This window comes from Chenopodium album, chromosome 12, assembly GCF_948465745.1.
Source record: "Chenopodium album chromosome 12, dcCheAlbu1.1, whole genome shotgun sequence".
Classification (NCBI taxonomy): Eukaryota; Viridiplantae; Streptophyta; class Magnoliopsida; order Caryophyllales; family Amaranthaceae; genus Chenopodium; species Chenopodium album.
This window is the reverse complement of record NC_137845.1, coordinates 13,549,156-13,573,749: the sequence shown is the minus strand read 5'-3', so window position 1 is coordinate 13,573,749 and position 24,594 is coordinate 13,549,156. Positions and strand designations below refer to the sequence as shown.

Sequence of the window (24,594 nt, the reverse complement as noted above, 5' to 3'; positions counted from 1 at the left end):
CTTTATTTGACTTGGAATTTGGATGCATTAAATCATTGCATACATAAATTGCTTAATTATGTTATATAAATCGGAGTATATATATGTATATAATCCCTTCGTTTCGTATTAGTTGTAACAATAGGCTTGGCTCATAGTTACTAATTAGCATAGGTGTCAAAATACTATGTCTTATTTAGGTTTTGACGAATATGGTGAGGTGTTTGGCCTATAATATCAATCACAATATGAAACATTACATTGTTGACGGGGTGTATCATATTTTACTTTTAGCAAATATGATCAAGTTTAAATTAACGTGATAGTTATATCGATAAGGAATTGACTTGGTACATTAGTGTTGGATGGATCATTAATAATTCATTATATATATAAATTATGCATGATTATTGCAAAATTGGAGGGAAGATATATAGAATTTTATACAGTTTTTTTATTCGTTAGTAAATTTAGAAATATGGAGAGTCAAATTTGCAAGTCTTACACATACATGATCATGAAAAAATAACATGATAAGCTGGCATACACTATATATCAAATATGTGAACAAGAAGTCTTCTTCTTGTTATCCTTCCTCTATCCCTAAAGAAGCATGATTTTTGAATTTCAATGGTACGTATCATTATTTTACATACACAACTGCCCATTGTTGTTCTCTATACAACAAAATATTAAAATTTATAACATGCATAATATGATATGATGATATGATATGGTACAATTACATATAAATTACAAATAAAGTCATGCATGTAAAATCGGACACCAAGGTGTAAGGAGTGCCGAAGGTTAATTTTTTGTACATTTTGATAATTTGAGCAAATAAAATAACCTTGATCCGGGTGTATATAATAATTTTCATGTGAAAAATTAGCCATCATTTGTTATTAGACATCAAATTAAAGATAGGTATTTTAGCTAATTTATCATATATGTAATAAGGTGATGATTTAGACTTCTTTAATATGTCAACTTATTTGAGTAGACAAAGAACGGTATTTGCTTACATTGTATTGCATCAGATGATGCAAAAACCATATTAACAGGAATTAATAGGAAAATTATCAATTAATTTAGATTAAATTAAAGGAGACATACATTTTGGTCATCATTGTCAAATTTATCAACTTAGTTGTGAGTCACTAGTTTTGAGAAAAAGAGAAAAATATGATAAAAGCAATGATCCAATGATATGAAGTTAGCAGATAATGTATTGACTAAAGCAGGAATCAAAATATAATTAATGGTTGAATTAAATTTACCAAAATAATATTAATATCTTATGAAATAGACATTAATAGATTCTCCTTTCTTCTAATATATGTGTCACAAGATGCTTACCAAAAAAATTATTTTAATGACAATTAATTTGCTATTGGCTGCCACTTGATTCCTATTCAATAATTGAGATTTCTTTGATTTTAATTCTTATAAGATGAGCATTAATTAACATTAAAAACATCTAATTAAAAATTAATTAGTATGGCCTACATTAAAGATTGCAATGTCAAAATCAAAATCTACTTTCTAGTGTCAAGGAATTAGAATTAGCTATTCTCTGACAGTGAAATATTTTTAGCTAACATAAATTATATATACATGGGGTTTAATTATATGATTAATTATGTGTTTTAGAAGATTGTCACTTATCTTTAAAAATCTTGAAATGATGTCATTTTGGTATTTTTCTTTATCAAGGATCTTTATACGTCATGTTCTACGTAAATTGAACTAGGCTAAAAAAAAAAAAAAAAAAAAAAAAAAACACACATTGAATAACAGCAGTAATTTTGACTCATTAGGGTTTTATACTGTCAAAAGTGTTATATTTCCTGTTTTTTTTTTTTTTACTTAACCTATTTCATTTATCACGTTTGTCAATGCAAAATTTTAACCATCAACAACTCTGATTCTCCATAAGTAAAGAAGTATAAAAGTTACATGTTATGGTAATACTTATTGAGACGACAATTCTAATATTAAATATGTTTTTCCTTAAACATGTTTGACAAAAAACGGTCAAAAGAAGGTTGGTGAATAGTTTAAAAGTCAAAAGTGAGTCGGGTCAAATTAAAAAAAAAAATGAAGTATACATTTACATAGACAACATAGTTAACGCATCACATTTGCAAACTGCTCATCAATAAATTGTTGCAATCTTGACCAGTTGTGATTCTCTCTAGTAACTAGATGGTAAAAAATAGGCTGGGAATGATCTTAATGGAGTATGCAGCGTGTTCTACTTACGTGATTATCACTCATTAAAACTTATCATATCTTATCTATAATTATATTATCAAAACTTATTTTAATTGTAATTTGAAATTGAACATTCCTTATCAACCAACCCTTATCCAGACTTATTTTTTTCTTATCTGAACTTATTTTAATTGAAATACGAGTAATTAAGTAAAAATAAGGTGAACACAACAGATCCTTAATATAGAATATACAAGACACCCTCGCTCTGTCTCGATCTAAAAGTTCTTAGAGACGGAAGATTATTAGACAACATAAGATGAAAATAACAAGCTAAGCTAGGGCAGGTAGGAGGTCAAAAATCATGCAGATCCTCTGATAATCTGCAATTTTCAGTCCCAGAAATTAAAGGATGATCATCATCCTCATCCTCTTGGACAAGCTTACAAGCTAATGCATAATCGAACGCGTTCGGCGGAATCTTGAAGATCTTCTGTGGACTGTCTTATGCGTGATCTGATACTGATAATAAGAGTGATAACAATGTTCATTCTTATCTTAACTACTGTAGGTTATTTGGCAACAGAAATACAGGAAATAAAAAACTTGTCTAAAATACCCATGACATTAGTGACATAATAATGTAAAGGATTCATTTCTGTTAGGATTTTATTTATATTGTTTTATATATATGATATAGTCCTTCATATCACCTTGTTAATTATAATCATCTCTTAATCACATTTATTTTTAATCTTGAAGATTTTGTCTAATATTTTTCTCATTAAAAAGATATTGTTCCATTATTATGGTGCAGATCATGTATATGTTGACCTATTAGGGCTAATGTGATCTTCATTCCCTTTCTTTAAAACGAGTCCATTTTATTTAAATGATCAGATGATAAATTTCCAAAATTAATTAAACCTAATACAAAATTATATCACAAATATATATATTTTTTCTACTGATAGCATTGAACCTTTTTTTTTTCTTTTTTTTCCTGAATGTATCTCCTGAATTACACTGTCAAGGCATAGAAGGTTGTTGCATACAGATAGAGATCGAATCGCCACGGTGTCAAATAGACAGCTGAAACATTTCCCCCCTTACTAGTTACTTCCAAGTACCTGGACTGCAAATACTAGACAACAAAAACCGTGAGAGTTGATGTCGAGTCAAGATTATTCTCATAAAAAGTAAATGATGCAGCGCACATTATATGATTTATCCATTATCCAAAACCTGTTATTTAATCGACTTCAACACATACTACATGCCTTTAAAATGACGAGTAAAGGATATTGCTAACGAGCGCCTCTCAATCGATCTAGGACATTAAATAAGAATTTAAAATATTTCTAAACTGGTACAGTATATGAAATTGAAATATTTCATTTGAAAATTCATGTCAAAATCACGCATTGATTGGTGTAATTAATGTTATTTTCATTCTAATGTTTCTACTTTTAGTCATCTTATCTAATACCGCCCTCGGGTTCTTTGTTAGTATTTGCCTAATTTAGTAATAATCCTACTTGTATGTATTAGGCTCAAGATTTTGATGATAATCTGAATTAATTCAAAAGAATTATTAAAGGATGATAGATTACTAAAATTTGTTTTATATATCAGAGTGCACTGTACACCCAACTAACCCAAGATTAGTTTTTGCTTTTCATTTGATAATTAAATGAAAAACAATCATCAAAATGAAAACAAAATAATCATGGGTATACGGTGCACCGCTCGAGTGTATATAACAATATCTCATGAAGTACATGCATAAATAAAAAGAATTAAGAAAAAAGCACATGCAAATAGAGGTAGCTAGCATCGAAGTAGGTAATATTAAGCACAATCTGTACCACATGACACCACATGTATAAGCCGCAAACTCAGACAAAAATCATTTAATTCAACCATTAATGATAATCAACCCGTTGAGAAATTTAAATTTGAATTGCTCAGTTTAATTTTCATGGAATGAACAAAGAATGAGATGCTTCATTGATTTGAAGAGGTATTTTTCAACTTTTTTTGGGATTTTATATAAAAAGATAATTAATTCATCATGCCAGTTTTATATACCTGTATTAAACTTAATTGTACATGGTTAGTTTATCTTTAATATGATGAATTTAATTCAGTGATGACTTTGTAATTAGTAGCCATTAATTTTTACTTGATGAAAGGGTGGGTAGGTATTAATTCTTTCAGTAACACTTAATGGGAGTTCCTCGAAACTAAACAAGAAATGAATTAAAATGTTAGGGATTGTAATTGCTCATGACTTTTTGCTCCCTCTTTGAACATTTTAAAAAATGGGTATATATTAAGAATTGGTATATAATACTCCAATTTGGCAAAAGCTAACGAGCGTTTTCGGATTGTTAGATAAGAGAGTTAAAAGTGAAAATATTAACATAAAATTAATATTAATTACATCCATCGACGCGTGATAGATTTTACAATACATTTTTAAATTCGTACAGAGTACTATTTTAAGTAACGTATAAACTAGTTATCTAACGCTCCGGGAGTCCGGGTCGCTCATTAGCAAGATCCATAGTTAATCCATCTCACATATTAATTTTCATGTGGACCATGGTAAAGGTGGTATACATGCAAGTTGTTCGGATTGAGTTGGGTTCTATTTGAATGGATGGTCATTTTTGGCTAATTAATTAGATTTTTTTTTCTTTTTTTTTTTTTTATGTTTCTAGAGTTACAAAAGGAAATAGGAATATGTAACTAAGCTAACTGGCCACATGTTTCAATCATAATATCAGTTAATCTATATATAGGTCATATTCAGGTGATCAGTTATACACATAATACTTTTTATTAAATATGTTTTTGGTTGTTAGTTTGAGTCTAAATGATTTGTAGAAAGTTGGGAAGGTTAGTGAAATAGACATAATTAAGCTTACTCCTTAGTCCTTAGGTAGCACCCTCAATCAACTTCAATTCATCAACTAAGCTAAACATTGAGATTTCACTTTGTTCACCTTAATTACTTATTTTATTTTATGTCTTAAACAGTTTAAATAGAGTATGGGTTAATAAGTTCAGACAAGATAAATTCAAAATTAATAAATTCAGAGAAGATAGAAATCAAATCATTATAGATTAGACAAAACAGTTGTAGGAGTATATATATTTTTTTTTTACATGTAAGAGTATAAACTTACTACAAAAGTTATAAAATAAATACTGGGCTTTTGGCAAAAACTACCTAATAAAACCCATATTTTGCGAGAAACTACCTAATAAAAAAATTGTTGTAATAAACTACCTAATAAAGGTAAAATGTTGTAAAAAACTACCTAAGAAAAAGTGAAATTTTGTAAAATACTACCTATACCGAATTTTCATCGTTGATCGACCTCAAAACACTCCCAAAACCACGGCTTTCATTCCCAAAACTAACACAACTTGCTTGAAATTGTCTCCACCACATCTAAACCACTTTTAAACCCCAAAACCACCACCTCTAACCCTAAAAACTACCATCCTAAAGCACTAATCTACCCTCACCAACTCGGAATATCCTCCAACCACCCCGAAAATAACCTTACCACCTTGAAAAACAACCCTCACGGTGGTTTTGGGTGTTCAAAGATGGATCGACATCCTAAAATTAAGTCAATGGTGTAGTATATTACAACATTTGATCATTTATTAGGTAGTTTCTTATAACATTTTTTTATTAGGTAGTTTCTTATAACATTTTTTTATTAGGTAGTTTCTTATAACATTTTTTTATTAGATAGTTTCTCACAAAATTTAGGCTTTATTAGGTAGTTTCTCACAAAATGTCCAATATTATAATATAATGGCGTCTAAATTCATTAACTACATCTGTAAAATTATCTAAAAGATTAAGATTTGCCTAAGTGAGCAAAGCTAGACTATCAACCATATAATGTGTTATTATACTAAAATACTCGGTGCTTTAATGCTATCCAAAGCTCAAAATATAAAATATGGAAAGAAAACAATTTGTTAGTTATTACGTTTATGTTATTTTGGATATTATTGATAACATTTATCTTATATTATGAGCTTTTTAATTACTATTTTTTAAATATCATATTGCGTAATATTTGTTGCAAATATTTTTTATTATTTATTATAGAATTTTTAAAATAATAAAAAATGAAAATATGTAAAATATATACTATGGAGTGTTGCATTATTAGGGAACTAATCTAAATATTGCAATTGAACAAAATCAAATCTATGCAATGGAATTTTATTATTAGTAGTAACGCCCTTGACAGTTGTATTTTGAAAAAATTGTATCATTATCTTGTTATCGCTCAAGTTAGGTACAACGGAAAAATATCGAATCATGTAAACTTTGCCTTCAATTAGTTTTGAACAAATTTGTTGGACAAATTTTCCTTTGATTTGAAGCATGAACATAATCACCCTACACATGAAAAATAATATTGTAAGTTAAAATAATATTGTAAGTTACAAAATGAGTTTGAAAAAATATTATATGCAATGAATTTAAAACAATAAGTATGATCTAATAAAAAAAATAAAAAAACATACCTCAACCATGTCCAAATTAATCAAGCTATTATGTTCTGAAAGTTCAAATCATTAAAAAGCCTTGATACACGTACTTTAATTTTCCAAATATTTTTGGATGAATTAATTTCTCAAATCGACGAAATAGACCTAAGAAAACAATGCAATAATGAAAAGAAAATAGTTAAAAATAATATACCCGTAACTACAATTTGAAAAAAAAAATAGAGTTTAAGGAAGTAGACCGGCATTTTTATAAACCAAAATATGAAATCCCAAATTATTTTTTATGAAGTATTGTGTGATTCTTTAGTGGCGCATAAATTAAATTAATGCCTATTTATAATAATATCAAATTATAAGCTAATTAAATCAATTCATATCTTTTTCCCAATTTAATTTTATCTTTTTTCAAATTATATTTTTAAAAAATTCCTAACAGTCCAAAAATTTATCATTTACAATTTTTTTTAAAAAAAACTATTGAAATATATATACGTATGCATTGGCGGATCTATTTAGGTTGCTGCTATTGTTACAAGAACTTTGCACTGCGTCAGTGGTTTACTTTTTAAAAAAATCAAAGAGACCAGTTATTTAGGTAACAGGTCTCTTTGATGCTGCTATTGCAATTCACAACATTAGCGCTGCTTTCTTGTTTCATTAAAGAGACCGGTTATACTATATTAATAATTTTTAATATATTAATAACCGGTTATACATATTAATAACCGGTCTCTTAAATTATCTCATTTTTTAATTAATAAATTATTAATAATTTTTGCTTCTATTTATATCCTATATTTGTGCAACCAATTTTAATATTTTCCCACAAATCTTATCAATTAAATAAAAAATCATAAGATTAATGTAATAGTTTTATAGTACTATTTGTTTGTAATATGTTATTTGTAGTACTTTCAACTTGTAAGATTGAATTTTTAAGTACTACGGAGTATTTGGTTGTAGTATGGATTTTTGTGTCCTATTTTAGAATGAAATCAATTTGGGGAAATATAATTTTTTTTTTAAATATAATTTTTGGATTGAAATTAATTATGAACAACATTTGGAAAAAAAAATTTGTATTTTCACAAGTGATCAATAATTAACGGTGACTCACCATGTCGGAAATCCTCGATCCGCCACTGTACTTATGGCTGGTATAGTTAGTGCATCCTTATCATATTGCTGCTTACGTGAGTTTTTAATAAATATCTTAATCCACTTTTAGATTTAATTGGATTCAAAGTGAAGAATTTTTTTTCTTATTTGACATAATCCTACGTGATGTACTTTATAAATAATAATCAAAATTATTATGTTATTTTTTAATAATCATTATCGTATGTGGCACACTTTAAATTGCAATCCTATATAGCGCATTTTAATCCTACGTATCGCAAAATCATAATCTTATGTGGCACTCTAATTTTTTTTTAAAAATAACAAAATTCTACGTGGCTCTCTAAAAACTCAGAAAAAACACCCCTTTATATATCTACTAGTTTTGTGCCCGGGCGATGCCCGGATTGTCCTAAAATTTTTAGCTTGAATGTTAATACGATCATATAACCCCTTTTGATATTGTAAAATATTTACACATACGATATTATATCGCTTACATTTATATAATAGTGTACCTTTTAGTTTTATTTGTAAATAGATATAATGTTATTATTAACTAAATATTTTTTTATTGCACTTAAATTATTATTTCTAATGAACTGAAAGTATTTTTATCAAACTAAAATTATTTTTTCTTATTAAAACCTATTTTTACTGATTTTCTATTTTTTTTTTATTAAAATATATTATAAATGAATCTCATTTTAAATAACTTTTTTAAATGAATTTTAGGATGAAAATTGTACTGAGTTATAAGATATTTATTAAAAGTTATAATTAATTTTGTTTATATGAAATATTATAAGTATATCAATAATAAAACATCATACAACATTTTTATCTTAAAAAATCTATCCAAAATTCGCTTATTTAGTATCTTATGCGTCGCAATAATACCTAGTTGTCGCCTACATCTTATTAAAAGTTATAATTAATTTTGTATGTAAGAAATATTAGGAATATATCAATAAAACATTATACAACATTTTTATCTTAAAAAATCTTATCCAAAATTCGCTTACGTAGTATCTTAATTATGTGTGACACAATATCTATGTGTCGCCTACGTGCTCGACACTTGGCGTGTATATATATATATATAAGGCTGTGCACCGGTCCAAAACTAGACCGAACCGGGACCGGAACCCGAAATCGACTTTTTTTGGGGACCGGGACCAGACCGTAATTAACCAGTCCAGGTTCCGGTGTAGACCTATTTATTCCGGTCTGGTCCGACTTTGGACCAGTTATATTCTTTTTTTTTTTTGGTATTTTAGTATCTTAATATATACATACATTTTTAACGTCTTGTTTTTATTTGCGTGCTTTCGTATTTTGCACCTAGAATTTATAAATTACAAGTTTTGTACCTAAATTTTTTTAGAAATTTAAACATAAAATTTAAAATTTTCACTCAAAAAATTACAAAAACACACTTTCCGGTTCGGACCGGAATATTCCGGATTTTACTCGGACCGGACCAAAAACCCGGAATCACCAATTAGTGAGGACCGAAGACCAACTCGGAATCCCCTGGTCCGATCCCGGTCGATTTTTCGATCTAGGTCCATTTCTGCACACCCCTATATATATATATATATATATATATATATATATATATATATATATATATATATATATATATATATATATATATATATATATATATATATATATATATATATATATATATATATATATATATATAAGATTAGATTACGCTTTATTCTATTATCTTATAGATACTATAAGGTAACTGAAATTCAAGTGAAAAGAACAATGATAATGGTTTTCAAGTATCTCAAATGATATTCAGATCACTCATTTCTGCTTTTTTCAAGTCATTATAGGAACTTCAAGTAGTAGGTTTTTATAATTTATTTCAAGTTCCATTTTTTTATTGGAATGTAATTAGGGAACGTATAAATACCTTAATCTATTACATATATTATTAAAAAGGTGAATAAAATAGATATTTAGTAGCGTCATATTAAAAATTTGATCAATTCCCTTTTAAAGTGGGTATTTGCTTAAATAAAATATATTTTTACAATAAGCAAGGATTGTATCTAAATAATGACATTTGATTTACATAAAATATAAACTAATTAAACTTAATAAAATATTATCATTATAACTATTATATGTGGTTATATAGTTGAATATTTTTCATTATTATAATTATTTAACAAATTAAATATTTATGTATTGCACGAAGTTTAACCTAGTTAAGAAATAAATGTTATTATTTCACACATGCTTTTCATTATTCATTATACTTTAGTGCAACAAGTTGACCAACCTGGAATTTAAGTTAAATTGAAATGAAGGCTTAATGGGACAATTATCTATTAAGTGTTGGCTTAATGGTAAAGAATTAAAGGACCTTCATTCCAATCTTGTGGTTGGGATTTATTCCTATTAAGGACACTTTGAGCATGGTGATCTTGGGGAAGAATTCTAAACATTTGTCAGTAGTAGTGAAGAAATATTTTGGTATCGTGATAACACCATCTAAGTACAAAGAAGGAATATTATTTGCGTTTTTTTTTTTTTTTTTTTTTTTTTGAACCAATACTATTTGAGTTATTCATGACTCAACTATTAGAGATTTAGAATTCAAAAGAAATTTAAAACAAAAATATTTTGTTTAGTATATCACTATATTGCTGAAAAAACATATGAATGTGTTAAGAATTCAAGTAAAACAAATGAGAATAACAAACAAAAAAAAAATAAAGAAAGTTAAATTGTTAATATGTTAATCAAGTGATGAAAAGAGTAAAAAAAAAAAAAAAGTACTGTATAAGTTAACCTTAGTAGTGGAACTCTAGGGAAGGTCATGACACAATTATATCCTTAAAATTATGTTACATGTGCTCTTAATCTTTGGGCCTTTAAACTCTAAGGGGATATAGTGATCACCTCACAATTCACCCCTTATTAAGCCAATCCTTATATTTCATATCCTCTTATAACTCACTCACTTTTTTAAAACTATGCGTAAAAGCTGCAAACAAAAGTGTCACGAGTATTTATTAATGAAAGGAGTACTCAGGTTGATGTTGTTTTACTAATCTCGAGGTGTAGTTTCACCATTTCAAATTTTATAACTTTTATAAATAATGTGAATTTGAAGATTAATATGCTTAAATGCGTGCATTGAAAACTAAGAAAATGAATTTGAACAGTAAAAACATATAGTAGGAGTATTTAGTCATGACCATTTCTCTATAAATGATTTTATTAAACCACTTTTTTTTTCTTAGAAGCTTGGACAAATAGTGCATCAGATGTACACCAATGTTTTTAGTGAAAAAGCCTGACACCTTACAAGATGCTAGAGCTAAATAGGTAGAGTTTCTGGTAATATTTGACTATCACAGGACAACGCTTGACATAAAAAAACACCAACACCTGGTGCTCATTATTTAGATGTTAAAGTACCTCCCTTAGCTTTTTTTTTTTTTTTTTTTTTTTTTTTTTTTTTTTTGAAAAGTACCTCCCTTAGCTTATGCTCTGGCACATACGCGTATTAAAAGGTACTGTAATACAATTTGTGCTGTGTGGTACTATGCTGCAGCCTCTGCAGTTGAAGAAAGTTGCTGCACAACGTAAACCGGATCTCCCACCTGAATAACGTTGCCCCTATCCCTCATAGAGCAGTCTTTACAAACTAAGTGTTGTCCTACATAAATCTGCACCACAATCTCACCGAGTTATCACCACACTATTGCTCAAGCAAATTCAAATAAGCATACGCATATATGGTGTGTTTTATCTGAACTTATCAACCCTTTATCTGAAATTGTAACTTATATTTTCTGAAATAAGTAGAAGCAAGATGAACAAAACAAAGCCTAAGATTTGATAGCATACCTGTCCTTGAGGTTTTTTATTCGGAAGCAAGACTTTATCTGATCTGAATTCCATGAGGGTTTCATTTGGCTCTGAGCCAGCAATCCCTGTTTCTTGATTGATTGTAGGTATCTGCACCATGGCCAATCCAGCAGTCCAACCACCATAGGGAAAATTGAAGGAGGGTGAGCATTTGACAAACTTTTAAAACCATATATATGTACACATTGAATTTTTGAATAACATGTCTTAAATCCGTATGGTGTACTACAAGGTCTACAACTGGTATTAATCCTTGTATTATCCTTCAACAGTTACAATCGTGTCAATAATTTATCCTTTAGGCTTTATACCTCAAATAAATTTTATACCTATGACAAATGTATACATTTACTTTTGTCTTCACAAAATAACAAGGTAAGGTATTGGAAAGTATAGTTTCAATTAATCTTACAGAAATGAATAATAAATAAACAAGTACTTGAAATATTATATATTGGGGCTGCAATGCTCATGACATGCAAATAATGCAATGTAACACCGCATGAACTCCCAAATGCTCCACAATCCTTAGTTCACTACTGCCTTCTTGAGTTTGTTATCTTGTTCATGACCACAATTTTGAAGTAAATGTATTGATTTACAACTTGATGCAGAACATGTCCTTTATTTAACCAAATAAGTTAACTTGTTATTTCTAGTCCATGCTATTTTTGTTACTGAGGATTAATGGGATAAAATTCTCATTAAGCAGATAATGGTTATGCAAAACCAAAAGTTGTTTACCTTGCACCGTGAACAAAGCCTTACGCCAACAAAAGTTGACTTGTTGATTTTGATCTCCTTCCACAAGTCTTCGGTAAATGGTCCACAACCTTCAACAAGAATGCTGCAACATCAAAAGCAGGATATTGGTATTAGAAATAGAAGCAAATCCAAGAATTCCATAATAAGATGTGATATAGTATAAATGAGCTACATCTTAATTTGTATTCTTCTTTATTAAAAATAGGATTAGATGACCTATTAATCTTCTTGGGCTACAACTAATACTTCCCCGGTACGGGAAACGGCCAAAGACTGCCGTACTCGTGCATCACAGGTTAAGACTGTATTTGTAATCAGTTAATCACAAAAGAGAGTGAAATATGGAACAAGAGAAACAGAAATATCCTGGGAATGGAAAACAGATAACTATGTTGAAATTATCTAATCACAAAATTTTGAAGACATCAGAACACTTATTAGTACTTGGGTCTGAAACGGTTTATCGGCACTGGCTCCTTGAGAGATTTGTTCAGTGCATCTAGTGAGCCCTGCACAAGACATGCCAGTGAGATCCTTCATTTAAAACAGGCAAATGAGCAAAAGTCCATTTTATCATTGCATACAACTAACCTGGGATATCAGCAGGAAAGGAAACTGGTCAGAAAACATGGTTTTATATCCATTAGCAAACTCAGGATTTGTCGCTCTAGTTTGCGATGCTGCAGTAAAAAAACACTACAGTATAAGTTCCCTCATCTACTATATAAATGTGAGAAAATGAAACTCTATATAGGATAGTCCCTTTTCATAACTTATAAGAGTATTTTGCAATGACCTCCACATAATATATATATCTGTGTGGGAGCCGAAAACATGGCCTTACCTTAAGAAGTGCTAATAGATTTCTGTACTAGGAGCTTCTGCTAAAGATCAGCTCTTAACATACAATTAGATACTACTCCAGTACAAAATTAGACATACTCAGCCATTCTTTACGCAGACCTTTCCACGACTTTTATAAGACTAATTAAAGCCATAAAAGTCAAGCAGGAAATAAAATCGCAGACCTTTCCACGACTTTTACCTGGATCAAATCGCACCAACCGACTTGGTTTACCAATGTAATTTGAAAGCCATGCAGCTGCTGTGGCTCCTTCATCCAATGCAGAGCCATTCCAATTCCATACAGATACATGCTCAACCATATCACGAGGCTTACTCAAAGAAACCTTCAGTGTATCCATCCCTGGAGCTCTTATCACTACAGGAGAAAAAACATACACATCAAAGACAAAACATCACTTCAATTTAATTAATTTTGAGTGGGCCAATACATCACCTCATCATCTTGGGGAATGAAGATCAAATGAAATATGTATGTTAAAATTTTCACAATCCAATGGCCAATGGAACTGTAAGGTGCATAATCAATCAGAGATAAATTTGTAGGGTGAAATTACAAAGCTTTACCCATGTATGAGTCACTTGAAGGTTCCCAACTCTCAGAAAAAGCTTCGGAAGGCAACTCAATTTCAATCAGAGCAAGCTTTGGCTCAACTCTTTGAGTGATCATCCTCCCATTTGCATTGACAATCATCCATTGCCTGTCCCACCGAAACCCTGAAAATTGTGAGCACAAAAAAAAAATTGAGTCATTTTGCGCCTGCAACATTGGACTGCCCATAATTTACCCTTAAGTGGTGTATTGTTTAATATAACTGAAAATCATACAAAATGTTTTCCAGTCCAAGATTCTTGACTCTGATGCAAAAATCATAATACTGTATCTTGTGATCTGTTCTATTACAAAGGTTAAAACTTGAAATAATTTCACAATGATCTCAAAATGCCATGGACGTGAAGAAGTCTGAACAACAATAATTATTTAAGTGCAATGGTTTTCTTGGTTAGGATATCTACAAAACTAGTTCACATTTTGATGATTTGATTACTTAGTCTCTTCCATCTTTGGAATGTTACAAAACATCCACCCTTCCTTGTTACAGTTGTTAACACCTACCCTCCCCTTTGTCCTAAAGAGTTATTGTAACACAACCTATCTGCCTCATTACATAATGGGGGTGTTTGGCAATTGGCTTTTTGCCTAGCTTTTGGCTTTCGGCTTTTTAGTTTGGTCAAACAGTCAAAGAATATGTTTGGTAGTTGGCTGGCTTTTAAGCTACCTTTTCCGCCAAAAGCTAAAAGCTAATAAGAGTAGCTTTTTCTATTGGCTTTTGGCTTGTTGGCTCACTTTATCACTAATAAACAGCTAACAACCATGAATAATTTTACCAAACACTTTTGTAAACAGCCGGCTTAAACAATAACTTAAAAAGCCAACCCATACAACTAATACTTCCAGCTAGTCAAGCAAACAAGCCAGCAGCCAACAGCCAACCGCCGATTGTCAAACAACCCCAATATATGCTCTCATGTTAATTATATTCATATGATTTCATGGGGTAGTTCCGTAGTTAGTAGCTAGTTAGCTACTGGTAGCTTCGATTCCCATTTCCCAAAGTATACCATATCAATTGAGTTAATCCGATTTTAGATAAATTTCTAACACATGTTAGTAAGTAGAATATTGACAATTTTAATGGAAGAATGAAACTAAAGCAATTCACTCTAGAGGGAAAAAAAAAACATAGATACATATAACCCCCGACTCCCTGAGCATCAAGGAGTGCGGTTTTGCTCGCAAGAACAAACTTAGAGGTGTCACATCTCGTGTGGTTCTAAGCCCCCGGGTATAATGCAATATGAACATGAAACCAAGACAATTCCTTGGTATTTTCATTTTTTTTTTTTCATATTGACAAAGACTCGGCCACCTTTGGTGGCTATGGGTGACTAAGGCTCTAAACCTATACTGATTAAAGGGACAATACAGTGTAATTTAACAATATATGATTACGGTGGCTGAATACTTGGCTATTTGCTTAGATTAAACTGTATTTTTTTCAGCGAAACTTTTTCTGTTGAGCTGCTTGTTGGGATTTTGCAGCCAATTTACACAAATTTCAGTACAGTTTTGAGTGGTAATTAAACCTTGATTAAGTCATGCATTGCCTCGAGAGGTCTTATTTCATGAATTCCGAACAACAAATTCTCATTCCTTCATACTCCGTAATATTTACAACCAAACACGACATTGGTCTTATTTCATGAATCCCCAACAAGTCAACAACAAATCCTCATTCCTTATCCCAACCTCTCTTCCCTAATACTCTCATTCGGTCATTCCTACATACCAAAACAACCTAAAAGACAATTCCAATTACAAAAATGATCTCCCATGATATAAAACTTCCAAAAGAATCAAATTCTCATATTAACCAAACAATCACATAAACTCTCAAGGGTAGTTCTCCATATCCAAAAACTCGGATTGAATCCCGTCTACATTATTATCTACAAAATTCATAATTTATGCCAAACATAAAGAAAATTCCAAGAATAGACAAAATTCTGGTAATTAAACATTTATGCATAAACTCATGAAGCCAATTGTAATTATAAACAATCAAAAAAAATGAAGAAAGAGAGAAAATTTACCAGTAGAAGTGATGGGTGCTTGAGCAAGTGAAATTCCTCGACATGATTTAATTGGATACACAAAGATTGATTTTACTCTCCCACTTTCTTTTTCCATTCTTTCTGTTTTTTTTCTTTTCTTTTTTTTTTTTTTTTGGGTGAGATTATTGTATGTCTTCTCTTACAGTTTGCTCTAATATTTACCTCACAAAATTTTCATTGTCATCCTACCTTTACTTATCTTTTCTATACGCGGAGAATTTTCAAAGAAAGAAGTAGTTGACAGTCCGTAAATTGCACGCATTGAATATTCAGAAGAGTAAAAAAAAAAAGAAACTAAAAATTAATCTTCATAGCATTTCATTTAATTGAATACGACATGGATTATGTGTGTCATGTGACTCAAGCAATTTGCCAAAAAAAAAGTCAAAAACTTTGGTATCAACAAGAGCACTATGAAGGGTGTCGTTTGATGTAATTAATATTTATTTTATGTCAATATAATTTATTTATTTATTACGAGTATTAATCATTTTGTTACGTGGGAAAAAGATGAAGGCATGTTTTTTCCAGCTTAATTTCAGTTCAGTTTCTTATTTCCTTCTCTCATAAACAATTCAATTTATTTTAGTTCAATTGAGTTTAGAACAGCCGAACAGATTCTTAGTGTCTTCTATCTTAATTTTTTTGTTTCTTGTATAGCATAGTGTTTTATTTTTAGTAAACACATGAATAATAAATCAAGACCAAAAAAAAAAAAAACATATTTTGTATTGAATTTTTTATTGTAAATTGGATACTAACAGGCTTTGACGAATAGGTGACACCAGACCAGACTACGTCACTACAGACTACACTGTACACTGCAGCAGCAGCAGTGTTATTATCTAAGTTATAGATACTACGTATCTGTTTTCAGCATTTTTATGTTAAGAATGAGGCAAGCAGATGTCTAAAAGTGTTCATTTCAAAGCAAGGAAGAAAACATAATGAATGATTCCATACTGATCAATTATATTAACAAAATCTGCATAAACTCGATCATCTAAAACGACTAGCACAACAATAACCTATCAATAATTATTAGCTGTCTTACAAGTGGGAGGACAGAACCCTCGTACCTCAAAGACCCATCCATAACTTACTTAGTCTAAATATTTTTGTACTATACTAAACCCTATACATTAACAGGGATGTTCTTTTTCAGTTTTTATTTTTTAACAAAGGGCTGTAATGCACCTGAAGCAATCGAATCCAAAATCCATGTATGAGCGATCACCTGAGAACCACTCTCTAGAGTTAGCTGCTGTACCATTAATTGTTGTTGCAAGACCTCATTAACTTCTCCTGTTGTATCATCATTATAAACTAGTATTGTAGTCGTTGGATGACTTGATTCGTCGATAAATTGTTGCAGTTGTTCTTCACTCTCGAGGATAGTACCTCCTGCTGCTTTTACCAGATTTTGCAGATCATTCTTGTATGCTTCCACAAAGCCGGCAATGAAAAAGAATCTCAAGCTGTTGAAAAGCTGTGGTGCCTGTTAACAGAACAGTATAGCTTAAGTGGAGCTAAAATATGTAAAACTGTTGTTTGTAGGAATTGACATTAACCAGATTTTGGCTAAAATCTTAGATATTTTGCTCATTGGAAATTCACAAGTAATATTCTGAAGTCAAATTCAGTAATATGCAAGAAAATAGTATTTTCAGGTCAAGTTAAATAAACAAAACATGTACATGGTTCAAAAGAAATGTAATCCTCTAGGTTATAACAGTATCTGAGAACAAAGAGGACTTACATTACTCAAAACCCTGAGCCTGCCAGTTTTGGGACCATCACAGCATCCATGATTGTCAAGGATAATTTCATACGGCGCTTCATCTACAGGACATTTTGATTGCATGCATGCTTCAACCCCTAGACAAACCATCCAACGAGGACTGTTATGAGATATGTAGAAACTAAAGCGTGTTCTTTTCAGTTCATATCTTTAGGAGATGCAAATACAGTTTTAACTTAAAATTAATGACCCAAGCATTTTTCGAGTTTCACATGATGGGAGTTGCTGGTGTATGGTATTAAACCTCAAGAGCATTTTCAATTATAAGTAAGCGTCACACACAATAAACTTCTATGTACCCAAAGAATCCATGTTCAAGATTGTCCTTAAAGCCTCGTTGGCCATGCTTAAAAAACAAAATGAAAAATTTTAATACGAAGATAACTATGTAAGAGGAATAGAGAGCTTACAATCAATATTAAGTACCCATCTCCCATTAAGAATGGCCATGAGAACTTTCAGTGTCCTACTACAAGCACCATTTGCATCTGTTGCTGCAACAACATGAGTAACATCTGGGGTCCATGCCTTTGTCACTGTTGCTCCACATAAGTTAGCAAGCTTCACCAACTTATACTGCATGAATAGGTAAAATAGAATATGTTACAATATTATAATGCAAGGGAATATTAAAACTGAGCAAAAAAGCTCAATAGATTTGGACCATTTGGTTTATTGCTCTCTCATACTTTTTATGTGCAGTAGACAATTAACAATTAGCTTTAAGGAACAAAGGGGCGATAGAAGAAGAGTTTGTATACATTAATAAGCACAAACCTTTTCATCTGCAGAAAGGGCAGATCCACATAGAACCCAATTCTTGGCTCCAGTAGGTGATGTAGCCCAAAAATCTAAGTCACATACGCTTTTCTGCTCAATAGATCTATAAAACCAGGTGTCAAAATGATGAATAATATCTTCTTCTTTTTTTTTTTTGAAACAATGAATTAATATCTACAAGTTCATGAATTAGAAAACTAAGTGCTATTTGAAATCAGGTGTCAATAATGATGAACTAATATCTACAAGTTTCAAAATAGCAGTAAGAGCTCATTGAAAAAAATCATTAAGGTAATATTGAATCTTTAGGTAAAAATTAGAAAACTAGGAATCATTAAAAGATAGCTGTTCAAACAGGTATGCAAGTTTTATGTTTTTGTTATTATCGGCATGATATTATACACTGTTGTGCTGAGTGTAGGCTTCAGGGCCATAGACAAGGAAGACCATTGGCCATGAGTTGTGCAGACAAGAACTTGACGGAAAATAAAACTTGCACTTAGTAAATTCATGTATTTTAATAGCACTTTATTAGTCCAAAGAATTTATCAACAATGCTCAGGGCCAAATATCATACATTTGAGTTGATGAGCACTTTTTCACTGCAGGCTTTTTGAACCTCTCGCCAGGGAACTTTTGGGAAGCATGAGCAGGACAAAGCATCAGAAATTTATCCTGTTAAACCAACAGAAATACTAATTAGTCTCTCTTTATGGCAATTGTAATTAGAACAAATAGGTTTTGTATAATATATGCGAAGAGAACTCACCATATCCCATCTGCATCCAGCAATCTCATATGCACAAGGGACATGATAAGTTTTCCGACAGGATTTTGCAAAACAACCAAGAGCAGCTCCCTTGAGCCCACAGCTGGTGCACTTGAGTTTTCCAGCTCTAGCAAGTTCTTTATCTAAATTTTTCATTGTAGTGTCATTCTCATAATAGATTTGAGGTGCCCTGCAATTACAGATATTATGGACATGTCAAGCTATGTAAAATTATTTTGATTCAGAATCTGGTCTACAAAGTAACAAAAGTACTTGCTTAAGAAGTATTTTTTTTTCCTTCAAACACATTTAAGCCAAGATAATATCTAAGCTGTGATAAGAAACACCGTGTTTTTTATGCCTAATTGGCTAAGCATCATTATCAAGCCACTAAAGTTCTGATGCATGACAAGACAAGCACAGGTATGACTACCATAAGAGATGAAAAATCGAGCATCAGCAAACCACAGTTTTACAAGGGGAAAAAAAATATAGGCTTCTAGGAAAGTTAAGCAAGTAATAGATCTAGGCAGATTATTCAGTTTTCATGATCATAATGTTTTGACCACTAAACATGTAATGAGTTGAATGCTATATTGTGACCACATAATCGTCTTGAACATATGTGGAATTTATGATGCCAAGCCAAGATTCATCCTGAGGGTTATTGCTTCAGTCTTCAGAACCCATGAAGTGGTTTGCAGACATGTATTAAGAATTGGTGCTAAAGTTCAGACAGTTGAACATAAATTTGAAAACTCTGGTTAAAAACAAATCAACTACTGTAAGGAAACATATTCATATGGTTTTATAAGATCACCCACCATTCTATGCAGCTTTGGTGCACATGCATTATATGAGATCGGCCAGCCTCACTGCCAAAAACTTCTCGTTCATTATCAAAATGCTGCATTGGTCCACTACCCTACAAGAGATAATAGATTTTAAAATAATTGTGGGTGACTCCAACCGTGCACACAATGACACAGCATTGTACATAGAAACTACAATGAACCAATCAGATCAACAAAGAAACTAAAATATATAGGTATAATTATTGTTACCTCTGTTGTCTTCCAAGTATGGCAAAATGCACATACATAATTAATTAAATTTGCAGTATCGTATATGACTACTTGTTGGTTGCTAGAATCTTTCCCATTGTTGGTCATGTCAGAGCCAGCAGAAGCAGCATTTTGCAGTTCGGCAGTTGATGGTGTCATACTACCCTGGCAATTCTGTGGCTGACCTTGGCTTAGTAGCTGCTTTTGCTTCTTTCCAATTTTATCACTACTTTTCTCTTGAACTCCATAATCGTCAGCAGTTCTCTTGGCAGATTTCTTTGTTGGACATTTACCTACAGACTGCAAGCATAATTTTTCAGAATCAACCATAAGAAGTTGCAAAACAAGTAAAAAAAATGAAGTACTCCGTATTGTAAGGACATATGCACCTAGTCACCTAGACACTGGCCAGAAATCAGGATCCAATTGTTACATATAAATATGTACTATACCTGAAGTAGGGTTAATCGAAACATTTAGGACAAGATAGTAGCATAACTGGGTTCTACAAACCAGAAGGTCCACTTGCTGATTGATAAGTGTTTAACCATTCAAAAAGCTCAGAAAAGCAGCAAGATTTGAAAATATAACAGAAAATATCAAAAAGCACTTCATTCTTCCAACAATTATGCTGTTGGATTTGGGTTAGTTTTTATCCGAAATTGGTAATTTTGAATGCAGCATATGTCTTTTAGTCCAGAAAAATACATATCTGAAAGCATGATTAGTCTACCAACAAAAATTCTATGTCACGGCTTAAATCATTCAATTGCGTGCATGGTAATCCTTCAATGCCCAACAAGAGGCCATTATGTGCAGAAGAAATGCTATTGATTCAGGTAAACTTTGTCAATGCAGGACAGCTTGAAAAAATTTTGATTGCAAGCATTGTACTTTATCAATGTCAGAAAATAAGCCATTTTAGGCAATAATGATAACCAAAGTACAGGCAGAAATGCTATTGTGTCAATGCAGGACACTAATCATTTATTGAAAGCATTGTAATCAATCAAGGCCCAACAAGAGACCATTTCAAGCAATGTTGATAAACAAAGTGCAACAAATCAAGGAAATAGTATAGCAACAAGACATAAGCACACAACTCACATCATAGCCGCCTCCAGGCTCACGACAGTTAGCATCGACGCCCTTGCTAACATCAGAGGACGGAGGACTGTCCAGAGACGACTCCATCTGATTCATTTCCACATCAACAGCCTCATATTGCTCCACATTCCCACATGTCCCGCTATTTGAGTTCCCCGGTGGAGATGATTCAATCTGTCTCTTGGCCAGCTGATTGGAAAATTTTGTATTACCCCTTCCGGAATCTAAAAACAAAGAACAAGGGCATTGTAAGAAGCAATACATAGACATATAGTATATGGATGGTGACTAAACCACTAAACCTCAAAAAAAGTCGAAATGAAAGTGTAGTTAGGATAATATATACCTGAATTAAGCATATGAGTAGAGAAAGAAGCATCCATACTTTTGTAGATGTTCACCACATTTTCAATAAAAGCCGCTCGCCTTAGATCTGCAATTGATGTTAACATTTTCACCCATGTTTAAAGATAGAACATCAAAACAAGGGTAACCTAAGCTAATACAGTATTAGAAATAAACCTTTATTTCACTTGTACAAGAAATTTTTCATATGAACAAAAGATAATTATAAAACAAACCGTTTTGCTAATTTGCAAAATAATCATAATACATCGAGCAATAGCAGAAAATCTACATTTAATTAACAAATTTGGGAGAATAAATAAAGTTGATAAAATTACCTTGTTCAACATAGGGTACTTTGCAAAGGGGACAATCTAAACCAAATAAATTCGATTTGGGTACACAAGAACTGCAATTAATTGGAAAACCCAGATCAATTTATCTTCAATTAACACCGAAAATCAAGACATTTCATAGATTCAACATCATACTAAAAAGGGTAAATAGAAATAAAATTTTAAAAAAAAATTAAAAAAAAAAAAAACACAAATTACCTGCAGAAAATGTGGTCACAAGGTAACAACATTGGCTTATTATACTCCTTCAAGCTGCCAAAATTAACACAAAACTCATCAAAATCTGGAAATCTTTCAAATTAAAATTAACAAAAAAATAAGGAATGTTGACGAAAATGGAAAGGGGGGAAATACCAAAGAGAGCATTTTAATTCAAGCCCTAATTTTTGAAGATGAAGAGCCCAAGGATTGAGAAAATGAGCATTGCGAGCTTGAGATTCCGCCATTGTTGAGCAAAAAAAAGTGAGAATGAGGTAGAGAGAGAAAGGGAAGTTAGAGAGAGAAACGAGGGTTAATGGTGAATGAAGAAGGATGATATTTGAGGGTCGTTTTTTTATTTCATGGATTATACACAATCCCGCCAATTATTTTCAAGGATTGCAAATTTTGCCGGGAAATTTTGGAACAAATTAATCTGAAATTTTCAAAAGTTTGGTGCCAATTTTTGGGTTTGAAAGTTGGTAATTTGAACTTTGGTATTAACGTTAAACACTAGGTGAGGCTATTTGTTCTTATTACTGCATTTGGAATCAAAAGTAAATTTATACTTAAAAAAAAAAAAAAAAAAAAAAAAAAAAAAAAAAAAGTAAATGTTCATGAGAGAAAAACAATTAAGGTGTGTTCAATTCACCTGATTTTCACTGATCATCTGAACTTATCTTAACTTATTAAACCTTATCAAAACTTATTTTAGTTATAATTTGTACATGGATAACCCTTATCAGAATTTATTAAACCTTATCTGAATTTAACTGAACTTATTACACCTGAAATAAGTGAAAATAAGGTGAACAGAACAGGCCCATGTACTTCATCAAATGATACCTGTAATGATTTTAATTTTTACTCTATTTATTCGTAAAAGAGGGTTACGTTTGCTCTTTTTAGCGTTGCCCTTCAATAGTTACAGAGTACGTTTTAATTATTTTTTAAATTAAAATAATTATTCATTTTCCATGCAAATCATCCCCATTTATTAAAATATTTACATATTCTCAATGCAATTATTCCTATTTACAAAAATATTTACCTACTCCCAATAAAAATATTCCTACTTTCAAAGTTAATTCAATGCTTGTTTTCCACTATCTTATTTTCCTTATTAAGCGTAAAAAAACCACCAAACATAACCTTCTTTTGAGAACGGATGTCTTTTGGAAATGGATGGATCGAAGTACATTAATAATCTTGTTTTTCATGACAAAATGAATATTGTAAAACGGAAAATAAGAGCAAAGAAATTAATGTGGCAATCAGGAAAAGAGAATAATGATTTTAAATTGGAATAAAACCAAGGAAAAAAAATTGTATGGAAAAGTGACAATAGCCAAATAATGAATTTTGACGCATTTAGCAAAATAGAGGAAAACTGATTGGAACTTTCTAACCATATATGGGATAACTTTTAAATGAAAACTTTTTAAACTTTGTAATTATGAAATGGGAAGATCATATAAAGGGGGAAGGATAGTACTCTGTATTCCATAATTGATTGCTCAATACAAAGTATTTGAGGTGATTGTAACTTTTGTGAGCGGAGCCAACTAACCAAGTCAAGCATTATGTCACGATTCAAGTCCCACACCCACCGAGGCAGCAGCAACGTCAATTGGGCACTAGGCAACCATTCGGGCCAAGGGAGATGCCTATGGGTGCTAGGAAGCACCTTCCCCCTAAAGAGTTTTATTTTGATTTGGTGTTGTTTTCCTAGTGAACAACCAATTGACAATAACACAATAATGAGTCATTTGGGAGACCAAATGAAACCCAAATGAGCCCAAACTTTGGGGTCCACCGTTTTTGGGCCCAACGAAGACAATGGTGCAGCCGGATTCTCGAGGAGAAGTCCAAAATATTCCAGAACGTGCTAGGAGTCTCGGGATGCGTCCGGAAGCTTCTAGATTTTTCTAGGATACTCTTGTACATTCTTGTAGACCTAGAGTATTATAGAATACTCCGCAATGTTGTACATAAGAGATGTAACTTAGAATTGTATAGAAGTCTCTAGAATAACCTTGTTCTAGGACCCTCCATTCGAGGAGGTTAGATTGTTCTAGAGTACAACTCTCTAGGCTT

The 24,594-nt window shown here is 31.3% G+C and overlaps 2 protein-coding genes across 2 annotated transcripts; both read right to left on the bottom strand.

Moving 5' to 3' along the window:
• Positions 1-11,073: 11,073 nt before the first annotated feature.
• On the bottom strand, positions 11,074-16,215 carry LOC145572056 (uncharacterized). Its single transcript, XM_081631073.1, has 8 exons — positions 16,057-16,215; positions 13,969-14,118; positions 13,583-13,759; positions 13,129-13,217; positions 12,982-13,046; positions 12,517-12,619; positions 11,752-11,862; positions 11,074-11,570 (listed from the first exon to the last, which is right to left on the bottom strand). Exons 1-8 carry the CDS (start codon positions 16,151-16,153, stop codon positions 11,445-11,447), a joined length of 918 nt encoding a protein of 305 aa, XP_081487199.1. The 5' UTR covers positions 16,154-16,215; the 3' UTR covers positions 11,074-11,444.
• A 922-nt stretch (positions 16,216-17,137) lies between these two features.
• LOC145572055 (BRCA1-associated RING domain protein 1-like) lies at positions 17,138-22,791 on the bottom strand. Its single transcript, XM_081631072.1, has 13 exons — positions 22,654-22,791; positions 22,498-22,551; positions 22,282-22,352; positions 21,945-22,031; positions 21,599-21,822; positions 20,492-20,791; positions 20,252-20,352; positions 19,428-19,617; positions 19,236-19,333; positions 18,656-18,761; positions 18,289-18,454; positions 17,837-17,955; positions 17,138-17,575 (listed from the first exon to the last, which is right to left on the bottom strand). The coding sequence occupies exons 1-13, from the start codon at positions 22,743-22,745 to the stop codon at positions 17,246-17,248; spliced, it is 1,938 nt and encodes a 645-aa protein (XP_081487198.1). The 5' UTR covers positions 22,746-22,791; the 3' UTR covers positions 17,138-17,245.
• Between the last annotated feature and the right edge of the window lie 1,803 nt (positions 22,792-24,594).